At 38.6% G+C, this 22681-nt stretch overlaps 1 protein-coding gene across 3 annotated transcripts in view; it reads left to right on the top strand.

Annotated features, from left to right (window-relative positions):
• Positions 1 to 14041: 14041 nt before the first annotated feature.
• LOC107718453 (transcription factor Sp3-like) overlaps positions 14042 to 22681 on the top strand; it is an 11732-nt gene continuing 3092 nt past the window's right edge. For 2 of the 3 annotated variants that reach the window (XR_001637412.1, XM_016525531.1), the window contains exons 1-8: positions 14042 to 14202; positions 14460 to 14533; positions 14668 to 14778; positions 16911 to 17117; positions 17716 to 18525; positions 19902 to 20118; positions 20872 to 21061; positions 21257 to 21453. Coding sequence is in view for 1 of the 3 variants with exons in the window: in XM_016525531.1 (XP_016381017.1) it covers positions 14196 to 14202; positions 14460 to 14533; positions 14668 to 14778; positions 16911 to 17117; positions 17716 to 18525; positions 19902 to 20118; positions 20872 to 21061; positions 21257 to 21453 (1813 nt within the window). In the remaining 2 variants the exon portion in view is untranslated. The remainder of the gene's footprint in view (positions 14203 to 14459; positions 14534 to 14667; positions 14779 to 16910; positions 17118 to 17715; positions 18526 to 19901; positions 20119 to 20871; positions 21062 to 21256; positions 21454 to 22681) is intronic. The other variant, XR_001637413.1, reaches the window with a different exon arrangement.

Here is a 22681-nt window from a genome sequence, read left to right as displayed (position 1 = left end):
GACGCGTTTCAGAAAGGCGGGGCATAGAGGAGAAACAATAATGTACAGTATGTGGACAATAATGTGTTTTTTTAACCTTAAACCGCATAAACAGATTTCATTACACCAAATACACAAAATAATGTTCTTTTTAGCAACATCATATGACCCCTTTAACAGTTTGAGAGTTGACAGAAATTCACTTACAATGCAAGTCTAAGGGACCACCAGCAAACAAAAATATGTGTATTTATGAAAACTTTATTTCTAAATGTTCTCTGAATGTTCAAAACATCCATTTTTGTAACTGCCAACTTTAATTGTGAATTGCAACTTAATTGCGATTAGAAAAAACATTGGGGAACAAGGGAATGTTTCATTTGATAATTTTTGCAAATATTATGAGAGCATTTTAAACGTTCTCTGAACATTCTGAAACCAGTAGTAAGTAGTATCGTTTAGAATAGATACATGAACGTCCAACTAAAACGTTTCAGAAAAATTCTCCATAAATGATGAATAAGTCTGATCTGTGTACATATAGTTTTTGCATATTTTGTAAAATTATTTATACTCCATTCTTCTCTCTGCCTTCTCTCTCTCTCTAAATATATATTTTTATTATATGTGTGTATGTCCTTAACTTGTTGTTTTGTTGTTGTAGCTACTGTGGGATGAGAAATAGGGGAAAACATTTCACTACATGTATGTCATATGTGACAAATAAAGAACCTTGAACCTTAGTAAGATTTTGAGAACATTATTAAAGTCCAGGTTTGAAACATTTGATTAATGTTACTGGAAGAATATTTATTCATAACTTTGAGAGGACCTTGCCAGAATCAGCATGTTAGACTATAAGCATGTAACATGTAACATAAGCATGTCAACTCACCTTTGTTTGTTGAAATATACTGAAGAAAATTACTATTATTTATATATAAATATAGTTTTTGTATGTATGGTGATACATAGCATGTCAAGGTGCTGTCTATAGATTTTGCTGTGGTGTCACACGCTTAGCGGTCTAAACTAAATAAATAAGCTAAATAAAAATACATCTAAACTAAATAGATGGACTTCTGTCATTTTTATATAAAGCTAACTGCAGAGCAGACCAAACTTCCTGCTATAAGAAATCTTATTTGCAATATTTATGAATCCCGGAACCCCAAACGGAGGTTGTGTCAGATTTAGCCAACTAAAGTCTAGCTAAGTAAACACGTGCATTCATGCATTGAAGTTCAGAGACTGTCAGTGATGCTAAACTGCTGAAGGCCCCTCGGTGCGTCTCTTTATCCTCCCACTCCAGTGCACGCAGGCTGTTTATATGTATGCAGACGTGCGTGTTTGTGTCTGCATGTGTGCGTCCCTGACTTCTCCCAAGGCAGAAAGCAGAGCTTTTTCATTTCAGCAGTGGGAATAGGCCGTTTGAATAGGCCAGTGTACGGCTATATCACATTATTAGTAATCATATCTGCTTAAGCCAAGCCTGCTGCTCCAGATGGCTGCTTTCAAGTGCAAATGAAGCAGTGAGACGAGGCCGCCTTTAATACGTACTCACGAATCACAAATAGCCATTGATTTTTTTTCTGTGTCCCCCTCCATCCAGCCAGTCTGGCGGTATTGAGCTCGGATTAAATGGTCTCCTGGGTTTTTAAAAGGAACATTGATTCTTCTAATTAATTGTGCGCCGTTCAGAAGCATAATGCATAAACTCGTTCGTATTTGCACTTCAAGTCAATTATTTTGAGTTCAGCCGGACAGGGAACAAACAGGCCCGGCGCCTACGAGGAGCTGATGGGAGTCATTTTGTTTCCTCGGGAAGTGTGAATACTCAAATGAAAGAGAGTTATTTCCATTTTAGCTGTACGTCTGAATGGGAATTGACAGGGGAAGAGGGACAGTCGCCCACTGGGATTTCAGATGCCGTATGAATAACACATGGACATTTTTATGAGCGCGCGCGAGCGGAGAGTGCAAATATAATGTATTGACAAATGCCTACTTTTCATACCTCATCATCATTATCTTAAATGAAATACTTTAACGCTGCTCTCAGAAGCATGCTATTGTTTTACGAATTCAAACAAGGGCGCGTAGTGGGAATTAGCTTTTGATGGGTACCTGCCGAGAGGCCAGCGGCCCGTTCCCACCTGCGTTATCGGTGTCTGCTCTTCTGGCGAGCCCTGTACACCTCTGCACCTCTCAGCGATGACAGCTTTGCTATTTAAGACGGGGATGGTCCGTTCCTCCAGATTGTAAGAGTGCTCGAAGAAGCGTATTACTCTCCTGATACTTCATTAATCTCCATCAAACGCGACGACACTGCCACAGCTGACAGCGGGGACAAAGCAGGGTGCTGCTCTCCTCCCAGCTCAGATAATGCGTGTTTTACAGTAGCCCAGATGTCCACACTCAATAAAACATTTGAGGGAATCAGGCGAGGTGTGTTTGGGGATGTCTGTATTGACTGGCTGCTGTGTGGAGACAGCGATACGGGGGCTGCTCGTCTCTGATTACAGAATTAAAAGAGTGGGCTGACAGAGCGACTGGCAGGCCGAGGGACGGGGATAATTGTATCTGTGGAGGGATTTGGATTTGACCAAAGTGTGATTATCTCATGCAGGAAGAGCTGCGGCGACTGAAATTAGACTTGGATTAACCTTAATTTCCTTTTACGGTTTGTTTGCTTGAGTGAGGAAAAAAAAGAATATACACCGCTGAGATGCTGTTACTGTGAATACAACGATTGTTCATCTTTATAGAAAAACAGTGAGAGCTGATCTAATAAAGTGATTATTTTCTGCACATCTGATAGGCTTACAACTTACTTTTTTAACGCTTGTGAGAGTGTTGGTGTGGTAAAATGAGTCACTCCCTGACATGCAGTATAGAGCTCGAGATTACTTACAAATTGTAGTCCGTTATTGTTTACACATGACATGATGAAAACTTTAGTTAGTAACGTAATCTAAGTTGCTCATTTTAGGTAATGTAATCCAACTACTTTTTAGATTACTTTTAGGTTACTTTTTTTTTTATCAAACTTTTTTGTAAAACCAGTGCCGATCCTAGACTTCTGGGGGCCCTATATGCAAAACTGTGTAACAACAAATTAATGAAATGCATTTGTCCGTGTTTCACTCAGTCTCGAATCGCGCTCGCGGAAAACGCTTGAGAAACAGTGTCTGTGGAGGGATTTGGATTTGACCAAAGTGTGATTATCTCATGCAGGAAGAGCTGCGGCGACTGAAATTAGACTTGGATTAACCTTAATTTCCTTTTACGGTTTGTTTGCTTGAGTGAGGAAAAAAAAGAATATACACCGCTGAGATGCTGTTACTGTGAATACAACGATTGTTCATCTTTATAGAAAAACAGTGAGAGCTGATCTAATAAAGTGATTATTTTCTGCACATCTGATAGGCTTACAACTTACTTTTTTAACGCTTGTGAGAGTGTTGGTGTGGTAAAATGAGTCACTCCCTGACATGCAGTATAGAGCTCGAGATTACTTACAAATTGTAGTCCGTTATTGTTTACACATGACATGATGAAAACTTTAGTTAGTAACGTAATCTAAGTTGCTCATTTTAGGTAATGTAATCCAACTACTTTTTAGATTACTTTTAGGTTACTTTTTTTTATCAAACTTTTTTTGTAAAACCAGTGCCGATCCTAGACTTCTGGGGGCCCTATATGCAAAACTGTGTAACAACAAATTAATGAAATGCATTTGTCCGTGTTTCACTCAGTCTCGAATCGCGCTCGCGGAAAACGCTTGAGAAACAGTGTCAACTTGTTTTTAAAGTCTCGAGCAAGACTGTACGACATTCACATTACATGATTTGACTGATTTTTACGTAGAAAGGGCGACAGCGTATCGCATTAAAAGAAATGATCATTCATGTTATCATAACCGCTGGCCAAATTAAAAAACAAATCAAATTAAATCATCTTTGAGAGCAAGGGGGCCCCCTGGTGTTTCGGAGGCCCTACGCAGCTTGCGTATTTATAGTGAGGTTCGGCTCTGTGTAAAACTTACCATTAAATATACCATATTGATATAACAGAAAAGCAAAGAGAAAGAAATATCAACATCATAAAATGCATTCAACATTACATTAAACCAGGGTTTCCCAAACTGGGATTACTGTAACAACTGCAGTGGGTTTGTGAGTTGATAAAAAGAATGAACAAAATCATGAAAATGTAAAATAAAAATATTTTAAACACTTGAATGTGTTGTTAAATTATTTGAAATATGAAGTTCCTCAGAGATATTTCAAGCAAATATTTAATTTTACGGGGTTTGGCTGAAAAAAACGTTTGCGAATCCCTGCATTACATGAATAAACATGAAAACAACAACAATGACACCTCCAAAGACACGGTTTCAGATATTATTGTCCAGACTTCCAGAATCAAGAGTTCCTGGAGGTCACTGGATATGATGAAGACAGAGTGTTTCACAGCAATACATCACCAGTGTTTAGTAACTTGCATAATTTTAATTTGTTTCATACATGGTCTAATTGCTTGAGAGGTGCTTTTTTCCCTCAAATTCAAAAGCATGTCAAAGCTAAATGGTATGGCACAGTAGGGTTTTTAGAAAAGAAAATTTAGAAGGCAAAAGCAAAACATTATGAATAATTAACAACCATTGTGTGAATAATGTAATGATGTAATCCATAAAAAGTAACTGTAATCTGATTATGAGCATTTTAAAATGTAATCTACTCTAATTACAAGTAATCCAGATTACATGTAATCAGTTACAACGCAGCATTCTATATATGGCCACATTAGATATTTCTTTGGAATTCCATTTTTATTCTCCTTTTTGTCACTGTACAGAAATTAGGTTGATTACTTTTGCTGAACTGAATCCTTTCTCCAAGGGTCAGATACTAGAGCCTCTCCCAGCTTCTTGAGCCATAGACTGGAAAACACCATGAATGGATGGCCAGTCCATCGCAGCTGTCAGACACCCAGACATACACGCATTCACACTTTCGCAATTTAGTGTCTGTAATTCACAACCGGAAACTGGAGCACCAGGAGGAAACTCCACACAGAAAGACCTCCAGTCTGGACTCAAACTGAGGACCTACTGTATCTGTTGTATGGTGACAGTGAGCAACAAATGTTTTTCATATTTATTTACTTAGCTGGAATTTTCTTTTTATTGATTCATTGCTTATAAACATTGGAACATTACTATTAAATGAATGCTTTGCAGATAATGTAAGTAGCCTCTATTCCTGTCTTTCCTTCACTCTCAGAAAAAAAAAAAGAAAAAAAAAAGGTACAAAAGCTGTCACTGGGGTGGTACCTTTTCAAAAGGTACACTTTTGTACCTTTTAGGTACTAAGATGCACACTTTAGGTACTAATTTGTACCTTTAAGGTACCAATATGGACTCTTTAAGTACAAAGGTGTGCCTTTTGAGAAGGTACCGCCCCCGTGACAGCTTTTGTACCTTTTTTCTGAGAGCGTTCAATATAAGTCTTTATATATGGATTTCATGAACATAAGATCATATGTTCAGTGGCTTAGAGAAATAAAACAAGCCCCAGGATTTGAGGTTTCATCATTCATGTCTGTAACAGTGTGGGACAAGCAGAAGTTCAAACTACTAACACTTAGTATGAGTAAGTATTTTGGAATAGTATAATACATTATGTTTCAGCGTTGAGTTCTGCTTGCGCTAGCCAAAGCTGAAACCCATTATTGAGGCCTGTTTGTCAGACCTAAATGAACGACAAGTTGTTTTCTGTGGCTTGGCTACAATGTTTTGTATACAGTGACACTAACATTTCTGGAACAATAATCAAGTTATTTAGAAAAGCGCATATGTAGTTCATAAGACATAATAAACTGCTCTTGCATCTCAACACGTCATTGCGCAAAGATGTCTGTGTGGTTACATAAAGATGGTTCCCAGCATGTTAGTGTGGCAGTAAGTGGTCAGGTGCTTAGAAAATTACCAATAATAAGAGAAATCCTATAGTCGACTACGCCACCCGGAATACACCAGGACATAACAGCCCTAAACAAAGGGACACAGGTTCATTGCCAAAAGGCAGGGTGAGCAGCATAATAATAAACAAGTCACTTTATTAACATACAATTGATAAAAACCCATACAACACTTCACACCAGGTCTCAATACAATCACACGTCTTTACCAGTAACTTACAAAACAAGTACAATACAATAAGAGAAAATAAAGGGGGAGGTGGCCAGCAAAGACCCTCAGATTTCTACCCCACACTCAATACCCATGACACACTCGTGAAAAATCAGTAATATTGAACACAGCACTCCATGTGACTTTAAACTACCCATACCTACCAAGAAAACAGTACAATGCTGCAATACACATTGTCGCTCACCACGCAGGATTACAGCTACGTCCAGGCCCATATCTAAAAACAAACAAAAGGTAATAAGCCTCTATTAAACATGCAAAAAGGCATTTTTAAAAACGGGACAAACCTGAAAACTGGCCAACAGCCAGCACACGACAGACAGGAGGATAACCCAACTGCTAGCACTCATTCAAAGCGCCACATGTCACAAAGGGGCGGTATCAAGGATCATGCATCCCAAGCAACCAAACACTTCCCCCTTTTATATGCACAACAGGCACTAATTGGCTAATGAAACTTACCCAACTGACCAATCACGATAAAGTACAAACCGTGATAGGTTCACCTGTTTGGGTAACGCCAGCCAATCATACTGGGTCTATAGCTCACTCTGCTACATCTGGAATGTAAAGGCAATGAGGAGAACTCAAGTGACTTTGGTGGATAAAATACACAGAGAGACTGCGTTCATTTGATTTAATTTGTAACAGATTTGTGAAAAGAAGAGGAAGGATTAGAAGATATCAAAGAGCGATTAGTGGCTGGTTTTTTGGTGTCTGCGCTACAAATGTTGTCATAGTCATCCATCAGCTGGTGCCACTCTGCCCGGAGGCAAAAACCACAATGGCACCACACCAAGAAAGACAGACAGAATAAAGGACTGCAACCATGAAAGCCCAAATCCTGCTGCTATAAATCATACCAGCGCAGTGCTAACCACAAAACATTCGGAAAAAACAAACAATCTCCAACTTTATACATTATGGGACGGAAATAAATAAACATAAATAACCTTGACAATTCTAAGTGCAAACAATGCAATATAATTCTAAATGCAAATCCTAAGAACAACACCCATTTTTGCTTTCATTTGAACAAACAGTATGAGAGAGGAGAAGAGTAATGGGAGAAGGACTCAAAGGACTCTAAGGCTTTGACTCTGACTCTGAAATGAATGAATAGCACTTTTAAAAATAATTTTTTTTAAATGATTTCCACTCACGTAAGATGAAGACTCCAGCCAAAACACCCTGGTTCCTTCTACAAAACTCAATAGGATTTTTCTGTTGGCATTTGGATTATTGCAGAAAATAAGCTCTATGATAAACAAAAGTTTATGAGTCATACATTTTGTTCATCACAATGATCAGCTTCTCAAGCCAGAATTTTGAAGCCTGAATACAATCAGCAGAAAAAAAACCAAACATAAAAGTAGATTAACTACACACGGTCGCATGACTTCAACATCACCATTAAGCTTCCCAACACTCTTTCAGTCTTGATTTAAAAACATAATTTGATTTAGAATAAGAATATAGAATATTTAAGAGTGCAACTATAAACACACTGAGGTTATAAAAGTGGACTAGTAAGTAGTTGGCTTTACCTGTTCGGTGTGATGACATTTAATGTCACCGACAACCTCTGTAGTCCCATTTAGCCTCTAGCAAGCCATTTCTGAATCTCGCTGGAAATAGTGGGTCAGTGTTTACCAACTGCTTTGCCCCTCCAACACTGCACATTTTGTATGTCTCCTTAATCAAACACACCTGATTCAGCTTATTAGCTTAGAAGAGACTCTGAGACCTGAAATGGATGCATCCAGACAAAGGAGACATGCAAAAAGTGCAGTGTCGAGGAACGTGGTTGAGAACTACTTCAGGCAAGATTTTGAAGTGTTCATGTGATGTACACATTTACTATTCTTTAAGGCCGTAGGAGAGGGTTTGTGAATGGCTGTAAAGCGATGCAACGGGCACTGTTACCAACTGCTTTGCCCCTCCAACACTGCACATTTTGTATGTCTCCTTAATCAAACACACCTGATTCAGCTTATTAGCTTAGAAGAGACTCTGAGACCTGAAATGGATGCATCCAGACAAAGGAGACATGCAAAAAGTGCAGTGTCGAGGAACTCCAGGAACGTGGTTGAGAACTACTTCCGGCAAGATTTTGAAGTGTTCATGTGATGTACACATTTACTATTCTTTAAGGCCGTAGGAGAGGGTTTGTGAATGGCTGTAAAGCGATGCAACGGGCACTGGTAAGTCACATGACAACAATAACATGACAGATCTAGTCCATCCAGATTGCATTAATACTACACACATTTATTCTATATAGAACGTGTCGTGAAATAGTAACTAAATAATAAATTAAAAACTACATACTCAGAATGGAATTTCAAATGCATGCAGCTAAAATATGTTTATGGAAAATACTGAATGCACCTTTAACTGAATGGAATTTTAAGAAAAGTTACGTAAAACATTAGATGTAATTAAAAATATCACCAAAATGTGTTCAACCCTAACTGTTTTTGGTTCATTTTTGAATCAACATGAAATCAAAATTGATCCTCTTTACTTTCTTAATACGTGTTCCTAGTCTTATCATTGGTGCAAATTATTCCAAATATTAAATTTCGAGCATATGCATTATTAAAACACTTTTCCTTTCTGAATTAATTCACAAAGTCATTTTATTATTCAACTCCTCCCATCCAAACCATGTAGACTCATATAGAGGATAAAATTCCACCACCCTACATTGTTATATTGCTATTGTAAAATTGACTGTGAATGCTGTTAAATTCATGCTTAAGTTCACTTCACTTTCCATGTTTCCCCTTTAATCACATTGCCAAATTCAGCTCATCAACTATATGATGATGAATCAAACCAGCATGTATACATCACTTTATCCAAAAAGAAACCAGCAGCTCAGTTCACTGATATATTGTACAGAAGTTAGAGCATAAGGAATGCAGGGTAATTCACATGAACGCTTCCTCCTTCATCATAACTACATCTATGGGATCTTCTCTTTTTTTTTTTCCTGCACGGGCAAACGTTTAGAGGAAAGACTTGAAAAGAGCAACATTTTCCCCTAATGGACATATTTTTCTTTAAACATGAGCCTAAGTTGCTAGCGCAGTAAACCTCTGTCTCCAGCTCAGTGGTGTCCGAATGGAGGTCCCTTCACTCATGTGTCATTGAGACACATTTGATATTCTGGCCGCAGTCTTTCCTGTGGTGCCATTTTGAAGCTTCCCCATTGAGGTTCCATTTACCCAGGCCACCGGGAGCCTCCAGCCGGGCGGACTCTCTCCACGCGGTCCCTTCCACTGTAGATCGGCCCCAGCAAGCCGCTCCGCCAATATGTTAATACGACGCTTTCTGAAACAACTCATATTCACGCTATTTTCACCCTAGTAGACGAAGAACACGTCTCACCTCTGCGCTTTACAAAATATCGGAAAATGACTGATTTTTTCTCTCCGAACTAAACATGCAGATTTCTGAAAGGTCATAAATAACAGGATTTAAATTCCTCAGCTTTGAAGTTTTGAAACGCATTAATGCACGCACAAAAGAAACATTCAAATTCAAGTTTTGTTAACATATTTCAGTGCATTTTCATCTTTCACTTGGAAGAACCCTTACGAAAAAGAAGTTTATTCAAGTGTGCTATTAGTACACTTCTTTTAAACTAAAAATAGGAAAGTATACTTTCAATCTTCTTTTTATGTACTTCTCAGACATGGGCTTTATGTACTTTTCAGAAATATACTTAAAATGACATTTGACTTATACTTATAGCCTTATAGATTTATAGCCTACTTGTGCTCCGGGAATCCGTGTTTTAATTGTTATACGGTAGGGGGTGCTAGTACTGTCAAGCTTTGGGGTGTTGATCGACTTTATCTACGTTTTGATTATCATTCTGAATCCAATTCATAGTCTATTTTCAGCTTAGTTTTTTCAGCAAAATGTTGTTCATTATTTCTTTATTTTGTTTTTATTTATAAAACTTACCCACATTCAAGTGTTTATAAAAAAGCTAGAATAAAATGTTTTTGTTTACAAGCAGATACCCTGTTCTTTTGATGTTTATATGCTCAGATATTCATATAACAACATATAAACAAATTAATACCTAAATAGGGACATAGTAGTATACTTAAAGTATGATGTAAAGTTCACTTAAAGAAAACTTATGAGCATACTTGCAGTATAAAACTACTAAACTAGTAGTTTACTGAGATTATACTTCAAAGTGTACTAAAAATGCATTCAGTATTTAATTAGTAAACTATCAGTATACCTATAAGTTCACTTTTAGTATAGTTGCAGTACAAACTAAAAACATAGATGTAAACTAGTTGTGTACTCAAAGTTTACTACTGTAAAGTATAAAAGTATACTTTTATATACTAGAAAGTGGGCCAATTTAGTCCCAAGGAGTATTGAAATAGTACACTTACAAGTATACTACTAGTACACTGATATTTGTACACGTACTACATAAAGTATACTTACAAAATATACTTGAACTTTACTTAAGTATACTTCATAAAATAAACTTGAATTATACTACTTTTTGGTAAGGGAAGCTAGCCTGATGTGTTGCTTGACATGTCCTCATCCTCAAAAAGTGTGAGCTAAACTGTACTCCTAAAAATAAAGCTTCCAAAAAGAGGGTTTTTGCAGCGATGCCATAGAAGGAAAGAACCTTTAAATGAACAGTTCCTACATTTTTTTTTTTTTCTTACACTCTTAAAAATAAAGATTTTTTAATGGCATCTGGTTCCATGAAGAACCTTCAAGAACATCTAGGGAAACTTTCCATTCCAAAAAAAAGTTCTTTATAGTTCTTTATGGAAGATGCCAAAAAAGAACCATGATTTTTAAGAGTGTATGCAAGGTCAAGTCAGACAACATTAAGTACAGCGTTAAGTCGTAACTTGATTTGCCATGAGGCGAAACCAAACCAACTCCCACAGTTCCCGTCATTCCCCTGACCAAATCAATCAATAACTCTGATACAACTCTGTGTTCTGTGTTCCAGCTCAGCTTGTTCAACAATCAAGAATGTGTTCCTGGTTTGCAAGCCAATTTGTCAACTTGCCTGAAATCACATCCTCTCGCACATCAGACGAAATCTCAAAGCAATTAACTTATTGTGTTGTACTTCAATCTAAAGATATGAGATAAGATACCCGCGCCATTGTACAAAAGCTGCGTTTTGCCTTTCCATTTGAGTGTGGGTGTCTTTGTGCGTTAGATTGTGGATAAGCCAGCGCAAGGTAAGCTAGGAGAGCGAGAGCCACAGATGTGGGCCTTTCTAAAGGCTCTGTCTGCCAGCCTGTGTTTACCTGACACTCTGATTGACAGCGGAGTGATTGGAAATATCCCCCACTCACTGGTGCGAGCCCCTGAGTGCAAGGAAAGTGCTTTTGTAGTCTGGCTGTAATGGGCCAAGTTTGAATTGAAGGTTGAAGGAAAATGCTGCTCTCTGGTCACTCTCAGGGAGGAGCTGACACAGTGGAAACGAGTCTTAGATCAGGAGCGCAGCTGAGAGTGCAGAATGTCTCTGGGCTGTTATCTCAATACAATCGTGCTAATCTTTTAGCGTTTATAAAAGCAACACCGCTGCCGCAAACAAACTCCAGAGACTCTTTTCTCCTTCTGTAGGACGATACAAAGTGTTTTTTTTCTATATGATCTTGGTGATATCAACTTCCACCCAGTTTTTTCCACTAATGCTCTCTGGTGAATAACAAAACAATCTGCCGAATTTGCCCCCCAGACAGTCTAATTTCCTAAGTTAATTTCCTCATTCTGTGCTGCTGAACTCCCTTGACGTACTATGAATCAGGGAGGCATAGGTACATCGGTTGTCTAACTTAGGGAAAATTAGAAATGGTATTATCCTTTTTTTGTGAGATGGTGATGCTAACAAGAGTAGTAGAACACAAACTTTCATGTTCTCTTTATTCCAGTTCCTATCGTTAAGTATGAACAATATTAGCATGATTTTTCCCCAAACCAGGGAAATCTAATTTCACTGGTCAACTCAATAAATGCCGTCACTTAAGAACTTTATGGATTATGGATTCATCTCAGAATTCAAAAAACAATAATAGTATATATCAAGATGTGCTACCAAAGCTGTACTAAATTTAATGGAATGATACCAAACTTATTACAGAATGTGTTTGGCAAGCCGTTTCTGAAACTGATTTTGTTTGAAATTATCTCACACCAGTTTGTTCTTTCATTTTGCTTAAAATTTATCGGGGCTTTTACAATTATAATAGGGTGTCTGCATCCACTGGATTCATCTCAGAATTCAAAAAACAATAATAGTATATATCAAGATGTGCTACCAAAGCTGTACTAAATTTAATGGAATGATACCAAACTTATTACAGAATGTGTTTGGCAAGCCGTTTCTGAAACTGATTTTGTTTGAAATTATCTCACACCAGTTTGTTCTTTCATTTTGCTTAAAATTTATCGGGGCTTTTACAATTATCATAGGATGTCTGCATCCACTGGGGAAAAAATGCACGACCGAGATCATTTCTGATGCTGGTATGGTGCATTTCATATCGTTTAGTCTACATACTACAGCTGTAAATTGTTATTAAGCTATATACATTTCAAGAAAAGTGTAGATGATTGACAGATCACCATGACAGCTTTACTCCTGTACAAATCTTTTATACGCTACAGGCAAGTTGTAGTTTAACAGAACTATGTTCCAGTTCATTTGAAGGTCAGTGGTTTTTAATTCATTTCATGAAGTCCAAACTAAGTCAGCTCTTTTCATGCAGAGTCAATATATGTAATAACTATACTGTGTCCACAAAATGTAGTGATTATTGATCAACCTTTTTTGAGATGCCGAATTGTGCGATTTGAGTGTTTTTTTTTTTTGTTTGTTTGTTTTTAGAGTACCGGCCCCTGATTGCTGCTTTTGGTGTCCCTGTTGTGCTGCAGGCTTTTATTTATTTATTTAAGTTTGCCAGTGTTATCATCCTAGTTTCACTTATACATATTACACAATTTGCATGTTATGTTGCACTGGAAAACCCCACAAAGCTCTTTCATGGTTAAAATGTTATTTGATTTCTACAATATTATTGAGTATCTATACTTCTATGATTTCTATAGCCTATGTTGTGAGTGCATTTTCTTTTAGCACCTTTATTTTATTTAGTTTTTTAAAAAAAATTGTGTGTGTTGTTGTTTTCTCCTTACAGAGTGGGTGAGGTTTTTCCTTTTTTTTGTTTTGGTGTAGCCTACTCTGTATCCTGGGGAGATGTTTAAGAGAATAAATTATTAAAAGAATAAACTACTAAAAATATTTTGCTAACAGAAGAACACATATTTGTAAAAGATGCTGCTGCCTTCTCCATTTAGACTGAGCTTCAGAAATTACTGCATGTCATTAATCACTCCTGTTACTTGAGAAACACTTGACAGAGCTCAAGTGGCCTCTTACATTAAACCATAAACCTCTTAATCGCTGATTACAAGACCATGAAAAAAATGATGTATCATCAGTTTCCCTGCTTGTCTGAATAGAAACAAGTGAGCAAAGTGAGCTAGTATTCTTGCCAAATATGTTGAGAAAAAAAGATAATAAAAAATAAGTATAAAGCTTTCTTGCTAATAAACTAAAGAGGTAAACGCATCAAACACGGCAACAAAACAAACTCTGTAGTTCACTATACAGACGGAAACTACATCTTCATGAACAAAACTTGCGTTCCAGGGACAACGAAAAATAGGAAGCAACCCGGTCAAAATGACAGACATCCCGTCCATCCAATCACAAGGCGAGTTCTCCAGGCTAACCTCCAATGAGAGGAGAGACGAAGGGCGGGACTTCCTGTCCGTGACGCGGTTGGTGAAGTAGAAGCCCCGCCGTCAATCAAATTAGGAAAAAAAACAAACTGGACTAAAGCAAGCGCAGGCACCGATTAAAATGATCATGCTCGGAGTGTAATTAAACGCAGATATCAGTCTTCTGTAAAGAACTCACGTAATGACCGGTACGTAGGATTTGAAGAGCGCGGGAATGGTCGCTTTGAATCTTTGTGCTGGCTATGTTTATGCTAAGCTAGGCTAACGTTAGCAGGCGGGTGAAACTGAGAGACTTTAAGATCCGCGGAGGAAATAAATACAGAGCTCAAATCATCCATAAAACAGCAAAACGCCTCTGTTATAACCGATGAAGCCACCTATGTAGCAGGCGCGCGGAGTGGACGGGCTCTAACGGCTGTTTTGTGTTGTTTTGTGTGTGTTTAAGCGCCTGAAGGGCCAGTGAAAGCGGGAGTCATGGCGGACAGCAGCAGCGCTCAGGACGGCGGCGGCGCGGAGCAGGTAAACCGGATCAAATCCTCTCCTCTCTTATTCTAGTGCATGTGCTTTGGTGAAGTTTTCACTTTGTTCTGTTAAAACACTGGTACTTCCTGTGTGGCCACCCCCTTTCGTGTATTAAACCCGCCCATTGTCAGGACGGACAGCCCTCGCCGCTCGCCCTGCTCGCCGCCACTTGCACGGGCCTCGGTTCGCCCGCCCCCGGAGCAGAGCACGGGGCAAACTCTCATAATGCTGCTGCTGGAGGGGTAAGTCAGCAGCTACCGATCTCACCTTTATTAGACCTTACTGTGGTTCGAGTGTGAGCCCGGCCGTGTGTACTTTGAACGGGTGAATGTTTACACCCCAAACTTAAGGGTGGAAGCTCTGATCTGGTTTATTCTAAATAAATTATATAAATTATAGTCTAGTTCACAGTACAGCTTATTTTTAACAAGAACCAATGGTACAGGTAGGTACAGACCTGGGAAAAGTCGAAAAATGGACCATGGCATGTTTAATTTTGTAGATGTACAAACTTTTAAGTGAGTCAGTCATTCAGAGGCTGCACATGGTTTTAGGATCTGTACGATTTTTTTTTTTAAGTAATTAATACATTTACTCACCAAAGATGCATTAAAAAAAAAAGTGACCGTAAAGATTTTGTACATACCTTTATTAGACCTTACTGTGGTTCGAGTGTGAGCCCGGCCGTGTGTACTTTGAACGGGTGAATGTTTACACCCCAAACTTAAGGGTGGAAGCTCTGATCTGGTTTATTCTAAATAAATTATATAAATTATAGTCTAGTTCACAGTACAGCTTATTTTTAACAAGAACCAATGGTACAGGTAGGTACAGACCTGGGAAAAGTCGAAAAATGGACCATGGCATGTTTAATTTTGTAGATGTACAAACTTTTAAGTGAGTCAGTCATTCAGAGGCTGCACGTGGTTTTAGGATCTGTACGATTTTTTTTTTAAAGTAATTAATACATTTACTCACCAAAGATGCATTAAAAAAAAAAAGTGACCGTAAAGATTTTGTACATCGTTACAAAAAAAGTCAAAATAAATGCTTGTAAACTTTCTAATCATTAAAGAATGCTGAAAAAATGTATCATGGTTTCCACAAAAATATTAAGCAACACAACAGTTTTCAACATTGATAATAAGAAATGTTTTTTGAGCAGCATATCGAATGATTTCTGAAGGATCATGTGACACTGAAGACTGGAGCAATGATGCTGAAAATTCAGATTTGCATCACAGAAATAAATGACATTACAAAATATATTAATCTAGAAAACAGTTATTTTAAATTGTAATAATATTTCACAATATTACTGTTGTACTGTGTTTTTGATCAAATTAAATGCAGACTTGGTGAACAAAATAAACTTCTTTCCAAAACATTAAAAAAAATGAATGGGTAATGTGTATGTATTTCCAGTTTCTCAGCTTTATTTTAATTTCTGAAAAAAGTTAATATAGTCCTCACTAATGGCATTTCACTGCAGTACAGAACACAGAAGACATGATTGGATATTTCTGTAGAGTCTTTGATCATAATGATTGTCTCTCCAGAAGTAACAAGTACTCATTATTTTACAAACACAACTCAGAAAACAAAGCAAAACTTTGACTCTTGAAAAATTTGATCACACTAACCAGGAAAAATGGGAAATCCACTGATTCTTTTTCCTCTAAAATGCAAACCTGACTTTTAAGCCTGCTTTTGTCATGTTTTTTGTGTGCATCATACGATTACTGAATTGACTGGGACCAATGAATGTCTGAAGCTCTGACTACTTTTTATTATCCAAAGTGACTTAGAGAAGCTAGAATACAAACACAACAGTTCATCATGAGGCAGTACAATACAAGTGAAGTGAAAAAGTGCAGCACTGCAAATTTCCAAAATTAGCTGAATATGATTAAGCTAGTACAGAAATACAGCTATAGTAAAGCTGAATGTTCTCCCTGCCACTAATAAGAGACTTAATCCAGTGATTTAAAAATGTCAACAAAAAAAAAAATCCAGATTCACAAATTTCACTCTGTTTAGTCATTTACTCATTTTCCCCATTTCATTGTGTGTGTGTGTATATGTATATATATATATATATATATATGGCCAATATTAGTGGAAAACTGCATTGTTTTGAAGGTCACATGTTAACTTGTAGTATTTCTGACCAAATTCAAATCATTTTTTATACGCAGGATGGGTTTATACATGTTTTGCATCAGAGTCCATGGGGTCCATGCTTTGCATCAGTCACCATAGTAACAGCAAGAGATGAGGACATGTTCATTGTTATTGAATCTTGCCGTGTACGTGCACTGTTGTGGCATCACTTTGAATATGTTTTTGTTTTGTGAACGTATTTCCTCCCTAGAACGCAGACCTCTCAGTGCAGTTAACAGGGTCGTCTGAAAGGTGGGAGGCGGTAAAGGACGATTCGGGTGTCCTGCATCTTCCCGGCACGGGTATCGTCACGTCCAACGGACAGTATGTTCTTCCTCTCCAGAGCCTCCAGGGTCTCCAGAACCAGCCCATCTTACTCACGTCAGGGACCGACACGTCCGGCGGCGCAGTGCCTAACATCCATAAAAATGTAAAAAAAAAAAAAATCCAGATTCACAAATTTCACTCTGTTTAGTCATTTACTCATTTTCCCCATTTCATTGTGTGTGTGTGTATATGTATATATATATATATATATATATGGCCAATATTAGTGGAAAACTGCATTGTTTTGAAGGTCACATGTTAACTTGTAGTATTTCTGACCAAATTCAAATCATTTTTTATACGCAGGATGGGTTTATACATGTTTTGCATCAGAGTCCATGGGGTCCATGCTTTGCATCAGTCACCATAGTAACAGCAAGAGATGAGGACATGTTCATTGTTATTGAATCTTGCCGTGTACGTGCACTGTTGTGGCATCACTTTGAATATGTTTTTGTTTTGTGAACGTATTTCCTCCCTAGAACGCAGACCTCTCAGTGCAGTTAACAGGGTCGTCTGAAAGGTGGGAGGCGGTAAAGGACGATTCGGGTGTCCTGCATCTTCCCGGCACGGGTATCGTCACGTCCAACGGACAGTATGTTCTTCCTCTCCAGAGCCTCCAGGGTCTCCAGAACCAGCCCATCTTACTCACGTCAGGGACCGACACGTCCGGCGGCGCAGTGCCTAACATCCATTACCAAGTCATCCCTCAGGTGCAGACGGCCGAAGGGCAGATGTGTTACTCTGCCTCTGCCGTCGAGGGGGCCTCGATGGCGCAGGACGCCGCAGGGCAGATCCAGATCCTCCCAGACGGCACCCATACCATCAGCGTCACGGGGACGGCATCCGCCGACCTTCTCAGCAACAGTCAGAACCTCATGACCCAGTCTGGCCAAGTGCACCATATCCCACAGGTGTCTCTGGGAAGCTCTGTCTTCAGCAGTCAGGGTCAGGTGGTCACTAACGTGCCTCTGGGTTTGCCTGGTAACATTACCTTTGTGCCCATAAACAGCGTGGATCTGGACTCTCTCGGGCTCTCGGGAGCTCAGCCAATCGCCACCGGCGTCACGGCTGACGGACAGCTCATCATGACCAATCAGAGCATGGAGAATTCTGAAGGCTCGGAGAAAGCAGGGGAACAGCAACAGACACTCAGCTCTAATGCAGTCGCAGACATGTTTGTGCCTACCACATCTTCAGCATCCTCCTCGTCCTCGCAGCAGCCCACCAGCACAATAGACGGCACGGGCGTGTTGATGCAGTCTGCGGGTGGAGAGCAGGGAGACGACTCGGGCTACCTCAGTCAGTGTGCGGTGCAGGTGTCTGGAGGACAGCAAGTGATCCAGTTACAGCAGTTGCCCTTGCAGACCGCTGACGGTCAGGTGTCTGTTCAGGCCCAGCAGTCTCTGCAAAACGTCCAGCTCATCAACCCAGGAACATTCCTCATCCAGGCCCAAACCGTCACTCCGTCAGGACAGATACAGTGGCAGACCTTCCAGGTACGTAGTTATAAATCATTTGTGACAAGATTCTGTTTTAGGTTTGAGAATTAAGAACCATTTTTTTTTTTTTAGTTTACTGAATTTGTAATTATTTCCCTGCTGATACAGACACGCTGCACTAGTAAAACACCACTTCCTGCGCCACATTTTTAAAGCGGCCATGAAAACAACAACAAACATAGTTTGACAAGTGACCACCATTAGAGTCACAAATTAATGAATCATCACAAAAACTGATCAGTCTTGATCATGTTTGATGTTACTGATTTTGAAATTAGGTAAAAATTCACAACTTGCATAAATATGTCTCGTCAAAAACATTACTTTTCTGATTGGTTACTTTGTGATTTTTTTCCTTGATACCTTTTATAGCTTTTTGCTCAAACATGGCACACTGTGACTTGAGGCCTGTCCGCACCAAGAACGATAAATATATTAGCATCCGCACCAACAGACAATATCGTTCTGTTTATTATAAGTGTATGCTGCAGTTTTGTCATCTGCTGCTTTAAATGCTAGGGATGTAAAGATTCACTCAGCTCACGATGCGATACGATTCACGATACTGATTTCACGATACAGTGTTTTGAACAAAATGAGGTTTAAGACAAATTATAAATGAAAAGGTGTCCTTTTATTATTTCTCAGACGAAATGCTGCACATTTCTTTGTGAAATTGAAATATGTCAAATAAAACTAAATTGAAATTTTAAAACAAATCCCAAATCAAGTAAATAAATAATTCAAAAATGAAAGAAATCTCTCTGATATTTCAAACTAGAGCTTTGCCTGTGCTCTTTCAATTTAAAACTAGAGGCAACCACTGCATTTTAATCACAATCCAAACAAAGATGCAACATGATCAGTTTTTGATTTAAATTAGATTGTATAATTTCAAAATTTGAAGCAAAAACAGAATGGTCTGAAACTAAAACTGAATGAAAATGCAAAATTAACTCTGACAGCAGGTGGCGCTTATGGAACAGCAGTGATACATCGTTTCCTTGGTTACCGCTGTAAACAAAGCAGCTGTTCTTATGCTTTAATATGAATTATACAGAGACAAGATGAAAAGAAAATACCATCTAAACGTTGCTGAAGACAGTCAGTTTCCCTCAGAGACACATTCATATAAACCCCCACCACAAACTGAATCGCGATTCATTTAACATCTCAACCGACTTGAATCGTCATATATGTTTTATTTAAACATAATTTGTCATGTGAACAAATTTTAACAGTGCGACTGAACACAGAAGTTCAGACAAACTCTTTAAAATAACACAAGCCCGCTGTGGTTTAAAAATGTTAGCAAAAATAGTTGAATTATATTTTAATAGTTTGTGTTCTCCTGCCCCTATCTGTCCGTTCAGGTCCAAGGAGTTCAGAACCTCCAGAATCTTCAGCTCCAGACGACTCCAGCTCAGCAGATTACTCTTGCCCCGGTGCAAACGCTGTCTCTGGGTCAGGGCGGTACAGCAGTCAGCCTGACCTCCGGACAGATGCCTAACCTGCAGTCAGTGACGGTGAATGCTGTGGGCCAGACAGGCATTCAGTTCCAGCAGTCCGAGGACACCGACAGCACTGGAGGTACTGCAGCTGCTGTTTCAGGAAGACTGTCTGTGTCTGTATATCTGTAGTAAACCTTTTCCAAATGGAAAAAAAAAACATGCTAGTTAGATGTAGGGCCCTATGAAGTCTGTTTTTTTTTTTTCTTAAATTCTGTGTTATCCATTTTAATTTGTGTAGAGTCTATTTTAATAGTTTATTAAAATTTAAATAATCAAAAAAGATGTCTAATCAGTTGAATTCATACAACTTAATTGAATAATTTCTTAAAATTTTAACTATAATACTGCTCTATGGAATGTATTTATTTATATAAATTCTGTGTTGTTCATTTTAGATTCAGTGCATACAACTTCAGCAATAATCTTCTAAACTGTAATCAAATTAAATTTGAACAGTCCCTTTCTTTTTACGGGAAACAAAGTGCTGCACAACAGAGATTTACTGATTAAATTAAAATTGTGTAAAATCAGAGCAGCTTTAGGGTTGAAGTTCATGTGGACTTGTAAACCCCACAAACGTCATTTATTCAACCAAATTTTGCCAAATTCTGTGCAATTCCAAGTTATGCCGTAAAATCTGTTTTTATGACTGGATTCCATCCACGTTTTCCTCATCATGGAAATCATAGGGCCCTAAAAATGAGACCTTCTAAAGTAAACAAGATGAAGCAGTCAAGAAGAATAATTTAGAGTGACATTGCAGAGGGAAGATGTGTTTAGCGCTAATGATGCAGTGCTGTTAGTGTAACGCTGATCATACTATACTCTATAGATATTCAGATTAAGGAGGAGCCTGATTCGGAGGAGTGGCCTCTGGACAGTAGCTCTACGCTGAATGCCAATGATCTCTCTCACCTTCGTGTTCGTTTAGTGGAGGAGGAGATGGAGGGATTGAACCAGGAGAGCAAACGTCTGCGCAGGGTCGCATGCACCTGCCCCAACTGCAAAGAGGGAGGCGGGAGGTGAGAGCAAACTGCCGAGAGCACTTTTCCTTTAGCACATTTCCTCACTTTGTTTTGAGACCCGGTACAATTTCTGTGTTTATATTCATTTGTAATACAGACACCCCACGGTGTGTGTTTGACTACATGTCTTCATCACTGGATGTGTGTAATATATTTCCATTCTGACTGTACATTTCTAATTATATGCTGTAGGGGATCTAACATGGGCAAGAAGAAACAGCACGTGTGCCATATAGCCGGCTGCGGGAAGGTATACGGGAAGACGTCTCACTTGAGAGCTCACCTGCGCTGGCACTCGGGAGAGAGACCCTTTGTCTGCACCTGGATGTTTTGTGGGAAGAGGTTCACGCGCAGTGATGAATTACAGCGACACAGGAGAACACACACTGGTACTCTTGCTCACACACACACACACACGTAATGACTGCTTCTGTTCCAAACCTAGCGAACTGCTTACATAGGCAGCTACTGTCTAAGGCGACATCATGGCCCATATAGAGTCTCATTAGTGACTGATTTGGAATGCTCAGTTTGATGTGTTGCTAAGGTAATTTGTAGCAAACACATATACATATAAAATGCACTACTGTATAAGATAATTTATAATATTGAACATTTTAATTGATGCTTTAAGTACTTTCTTCTTTCAACGTCAACATTTTTTTCCAAGAAAAGAAAGAAAAAACAAAAACTTATTACTGAAAAATTTCTATAGTGAATCTTCCAACATAGGGCAATGACAGTATGTATATTAACAATGATTTGGGACAAACATATATTGTAATTCATAAGAAAATTCTGTAGGGCTGGGTATCGGTCAAAAAATTTCGATATCGATACCGATACCTTGACTTCGATACCAGTTCCTGAACGATACTTTTTTCAAAACCAATTTTATGACATCAATTTTAACAAGATTACATTATCTAAAAAGAAAAACTTTGGTTTTATTTTTCAGCTTGTTGATGTTTATACAAACTCAAAGACTCATCTCCTGAGCCACTGCACAAAGGAACAAAATGTAACCAACACAATAAATCAGTGCAAAATAGTTTTAATAAAGCTCAAATAGTCTTCAGTTTACACATCTGTTAGGCTACATTTACACTAGTTAGTGTTTGTTTTAAAACGCATAGCTCAGACAGAATCATGATTTCTATTTATTTTCCACTGATTTACTGATGAGCATTAGCAGCTTCCAGCGCTGTCTGCTTGTGTTCTCTCTTCCATGATCGCTGCTCTGACTCAGAGGTAATAACATATTTAATTTCAGCAACATTACATGGCCAAAACACACATTAGACGGCAATCGGAAGTTATTACAAACACTCAATGGTGGTTTAAAGTGAGTTTTGAGTAAAAGCGGAATATAAATCTTATTTATTGTCTTATGTAGCATGATGCTACAGTTTGCATGAATGGCCACATAACACGCGCTTTCGGTCATGTAGTATGAACGGACATCTGCATATGATCGGAACTCCACGCAGCTCCCGCGCTACTCTATACTGGTGGTATTACAGTACCACGAAAGCTAAAGAGAGCAGACTGCTCCATGCGCTTTCGAATCGCTCTCGCGGATGATCGATCTGCGCCGCACCTCTTCTAGTCGAACAC

Source organism: Sinocyclocheilus rhinocerous, unplaced genomic scaffold (assembly GCF_001515625.1).
Source record: "Sinocyclocheilus rhinocerous isolate Xijiao unplaced genomic scaffold, SAMN03320098_v1.1 scaffold2077, whole genome shotgun sequence".
Taxonomy (NCBI): Eukaryota; Metazoa; Chordata; class Actinopteri; order Cypriniformes; family Cyprinidae; genus Sinocyclocheilus; species Sinocyclocheilus rhinocerous.
The sequence above is the reverse complement of the archived record's forward strand: the minus strand, read 5'-3'. Positions and strand labels throughout refer to the sequence as shown.